The following is a 5,130-nucleotide window of genomic DNA, read 5'->3' on the forward strand; positions in this document are numbered from 1 at the left end:
TATTGCGATTGAAACTTTACCTATGAGTGAGAAAATACTCTATTAGAGCATACAGTACAAGCTGACACCATATACAGTGACACAAAATAATATGTATGTACAATGGGGCCAAGTTACAGTTGCTGGGAAAATCCATAAATTATCCAGAATGTTGAATTGACTAACTTGCATGGGTATGAAATACCAACCAGAGTGTTTAATCCATGTAGTGTTTTGCATTTAATAGCTTTCTGGGAGACAGCCACTGATAGCAGTTCCCATGCCAACAGCAGGATTGTGACACATTTGCAGGCTGATGATGTCATAAAATGCCTGCTGGAATATAGCTAAAGCATCTGCAGTTTGTTTTTTAAACTAACTTCTGGCCAGAGCTTGCAAGACAATTTTTTCCCACACGAGTGCAAGTTATCAAAAGTTGTACTCGAACACTAATATGGTTTAAAGCTTTAAGATGTCTTTGTGCTGTCGCTTTTTGGAAGATGCCAAGCGCGATTTGAGAAAGGCAGATAGAGAAATAAGGAGACAGATAAGGCTGATGGACCTGCATCCACATTACCTATGTGATATGCACCTGCATCCACACTGCCTGTGTGATATACACCTGCATCCACATTGTGGGTGTGAAATACACCCATATCCACATTGCCTGTGTGCTATACACCCAGACTGCCATCCACCATCATGCCTCACAGTTTGGGAGAAGAAAGCCATTAAAGCAAAACTGGAGGCAGAGCGAGAAATGGAGAGGTAAATGAGCTTCTTTATTAGCCTTCTGTAGCCAGTAGTACTGTTTAAATTGAATTGAAAGGAATTTGGCAGCTAAGTTTTGAGTAAAGTGGAAATGGGTAAACAGGATAATAGACAATGCTCAACTTCAGGGAAATGTAGGAACTGTAAGAGTTTGTAAAAAACTGTAATGATGTAGTCTAGGTATGGAGGTAATTATATATGCACCGTCTGAGTGTTAAATATTGTAGTCTTACTATGGAAAAAAATAGGATATAATTTAAAAATATTTAAGGCAACAAATTAAATGTCAGACTACAGGTAAAACTAAATGAGAATACATAGATGTAGTCTTGGACTAGATTCTGATATTACTGTAAACCCAGAGTAATTCAATCTATTAAGAGTTGGGTATTTGTTATTATGAAATTGAATTCAATGGAGGTCCAGATTTACACTGGTATAGAGGGAATCAGAATCTAGTTCTAAATGAAAAGCTCTGATAAATGATAAAAAACTTGTCATTTGAGTTAAGGGTTAAGGAGCAATACGAAAAGAGAAAGGATAAGAAATCCTTTGCTAGTGAGACGGAATCATATTCATTAAGAGGTGGGGACTTTGGTAGTTTGTACTTAATAAATTATTTTAATAGATCTTATTTAACTGAAGTTTTCCAACCTACACAAAATTTAAACTTCTGTTAAATATTGTGCTTGGAGGTGAGGTTATTATTTTGCCAGTTAAAAATGTGATGTTGTCAGTACACACTGAGAATTGAATATTGGCTTATATTTTCTGCTGTGCTTAGTCTCCACTGGATGTGACAGAGCTGGAGGAGAGGGAGCTGTATAGTGATCCTTCATCTCAGGGTTGGGTTTTACACTAACCGTAGCAGAAGTGAGAGCAGCCTAGGGGCTGCTCTAAATTGTCTCCATTGTAACCGCTTCTCCATCTTAGAATAGCTGTAGTGCACGCACAGCCCCTTTACACGTCATATGCCAAAGGCTGCTGCAAGAGGAGGTGGAGGAGGTGCTGGTACATGAAGATACTCTGGATTTTCACCACCTGAATTCACATCAGAATTTGATGCATAACTTCAAATTTTGAAGTTGCTACTCATGCAAAACCCGGTGAAGTTAATTACAGGTTTGCCTGAGTAAAAACAGATTGAGGGCTTCAGGATCTGGGCCAATGACTTCACTGAGACTTTTGCCCAAGTATCGTGTCCATAGCGTAATCTTTGCCACCCTGTTTCTGAAACTGGCTATATTTTCCTTATGCATCTGCTTGTACTGCTCTGACTACAGTCACATGAGAGAACAATTTCAGCCTACAAGTCTAGAAAAATCAAATATCATCCTCTCTCAAAGAACACTGAAACCCATATGGATGCTATAGATTTCCAATCATATCACTCCTTTTCCACAACATTTATTCACCTAAGATTAAGTCTCTCTAAGTGATTGAATAGTAAATCCAAGGAGGCAGCAGCACAGAATTTATGAACTCTAACAAAGGAAGAAAAATATAATTCTAAATGTTGTGCTAAGTTCAATCATCTTAGTTTTGTGTAATAGGTATAATATTCCTGGAGCTGGACTATACTGGTAATAAACTGCTAACCTCATCTGACTTGCAGTGTCTAGTTTATCATTTATTGTTCTATATACTCCTACATCACACATATTATCTATTGAATTTGGTATCTTATGTCCCATTCAGTCTGTTACAATTGACACTGGGACCTTCTATTGGATATTTTGCAAATAGTTTGAATGAGAGTCATGTTTTTGGTTGATTATAGTGTCATTTCACATTCTAAAATGTTATTTTAATGGCCCAATTACCCACCATCCTAGCTCTGCACAGGAGACATTTAATTTTGTGTGTGCATGTCAAAAGTGTCTCATGTACAGATCAGATTTAACAAAATTTCTCACTTGAAAATGTAATTAATTATAACCCTTAATTTGAAAATTTAGGATGATTTGTTAAGTGGACATGCATTGGTGTCTATTGGCTAATGAGGAGTGCTGGCTGTTGTGTGTTTAGGGTGACAGAACTCTTCATCTTCACAGTTGTCTCATCCTAAGAACACGCAAACCCTTGATTACCAAAGCACATGAATGTTTGTTCATCGACCGTGTAGCCAATTCCACAAGTCGTGTGCATCAAAATATGCAGCTATCTGCATTAATATGTGAGAATAGACTCTACACTTTGATTTACATTTTTGTCATCAAATAAATGTGTTTTTATTCCATGCTGTATAATCAATTCATTTTAATTCTGTTCTTGTTTTTTTATTTTTTGAAACTTTTTATTAAGGCAATTTTTACAATAAAACATTAACAATACTACTTCATATATTACTTATTCAAATAACTTCGTAAAGATTTTGGTTTGCTGGGTGGGGAGCCCACCTCTCTTGAGTATGCTAGAAAGGGTGACCAAATTTCTAAATAACTATCCTCTTTTTAGTGCTTCTCTTGTGTACATACTTGAGGTTTTCTATTACACAGATAGTCCATATTTTTCTATACCGCAACTCCTTGCAGGGCAGCGGGGGTGTGTGTGTGTGTGTCACATTTGTAATAATGTGGCATACAAAGTTAGCTGCTAACAATAAAAAAGAAATTAATTTGTCATTTTGTTTAAAGTGTAGATCCTTTAGTGGAGTATTAAGTAACCAAATCGGGGGATCTCCAGGAAGCCAGCATTTTGTCATAACATAAATCTCTTTAATAATTTCCTCCCAAAACCATCTAATTCCTGTATACAACCACCACATGTACAAGCACATTCCTCTTTCCCCACAAGCCTTCCAACAGAGTGCCTCTCTAGTAGCAAAAATATGATGGATCTTAACTGGAGTAAAATGCCATCTATACAGTAATTTATTTAAAAATTCTTTATGTGCTGCACAAATTGAAGATGTTTATCTCATTTCTCACAGAGAGACCCACTCATCCGGATCAATTTCTTTGACCAAATCTCTCTCCTATCTTTTCATCTTGATTGTTTTCTTATCAATATCTTTTTCAATCAAAATGATAGATATCTTAGAAATTGAACCTTTTGTTCCAGCTTACTCCTAGGTCAATTCCTCAAATATGGTTAAAGGTCTAGATAAAGCTGCCTCATATCCATATTTGACAATACAATATTTTACTTGTAAATATTGAAAATATGGGATCTTTATATTATTTACATTATTATATACCTCTTGGTATGATTTGAAACCAGGACCCAGGCACAGATGTCTGAATTAAGTAATCTCAGCTCTTACCCACAACAAAGAATCACTTTGATACTTCCTAGGGATAAATTTCTGATTATTAATGAAAGTAGCTAAGAGAGAGGACCTCAGCAAAAGGAATTTCAAAAATTTGTCCAAAGCTTCTAAGATGGTCTGGATGAATGGGTGGCTATTTATTTTTGGTGACCTAAATTTATTTTCTTGTTTTTATTTTTTCTATTACAGCATACGAAGAAGAGTTAATAGGATGTTGAACTCATGCCATGATCATAAGCTTTTAGCTCTGATGGATGTTAAGGGGTTTGACCCAGAGGAAGTTACAGTGAAGGTGAAAGATGGGAAGGTTAAAGTGTCAGCTGAACACGAGGAGGAGCATAGGACCCTAAGAGGGAAGGAATACAACTACACAAATCTTACCAAGGAGATCAGCTTGCCTCCAGGGGTATATGAAGATGAGGTGACGTACACTGTAGGACCTAACAGTTTGGTGAAGATTGAAACTCCACGCAAGTGTTTCCCTTGCCTCCTGAGTCTAATTTGAAGACATTGGACTCTGAGCAGCAGTAGTACTGTACATGTACATAGTACAAGCAACTCCTACTGTGTTTTTTAACTCTACCTTTTAAGCATAAGTTGGCAACTGTTCTGACCAGTTTAGAAACAAACGATAGTGCTGCAAAACTACTTGTTTGAGTGCAAGTCTTTTGGTTTCATTTTGAAGGGTTTCCTGTGACTTTGTCAGCAGTCAAAAGAAATAGGGACATTATCCAATATGAAGATTAAAAAAATAGTTAGAAATACTGAACTATGATAACTTGTTAGGCAATAAAAGACCCACATAGGTGTAGTATAATTCCAGAAGCTGGCATTATCATTGTTCATTGTTTCAGAGATTAAGCCTAGAAGAGACCATTAAAATCATCTAATCTGATCTTCTGCATAACACAGGCCATAGAATTTCACCCAATAATTCCTCCATCAAGTCCATAATTTCTGTTTAAGCTATAGCATATCTTTTAGAAAAACGTGCAGTCTTGATTTAAAGGTATCAAGTGATGGGAAATTCACCATATCCCTAGGTAAGTTGTTCCAATGGCTAATTCTAAAGGTTATTTCTAAATATATGTAGCTTCAGCTTCCAACCT

The 5,130-nt window shown here is 36.4% G+C and overlaps 1 protein-coding gene across 1 annotated transcript; it reads left to right on the forward strand.

Annotated features, from left to right (window-relative positions):
* Positions 1–451: 451 nt before the first annotated feature.
* On the forward strand, positions 452–4,526 carry ODF1 (outer dense fiber of sperm tails 1). Its single transcript, XM_032771332.1, has 2 exons — positions 452–747; positions 4,211–4,526. The coding sequence occupies exons 1-2, from the start codon at positions 452–454 to the stop codon at positions 4,524–4,526; spliced, it is 612 nt and encodes a 203-aa protein (XP_032627223.1).
* The last annotated feature ends 604 nt before the right edge of the window (positions 4,527–5,130 follow it).

This window comes from Chelonoidis abingdonii, chromosome 2 (assembly GCF_003597395.2).
Source record: "Chelonoidis abingdonii isolate Lonesome George chromosome 2, CheloAbing_2.0, whole genome shotgun sequence".
Lineage (NCBI taxonomy): Eukaryota > Metazoa > Chordata > Testudines > Testudinidae > Chelonoidis > Chelonoidis abingdonii.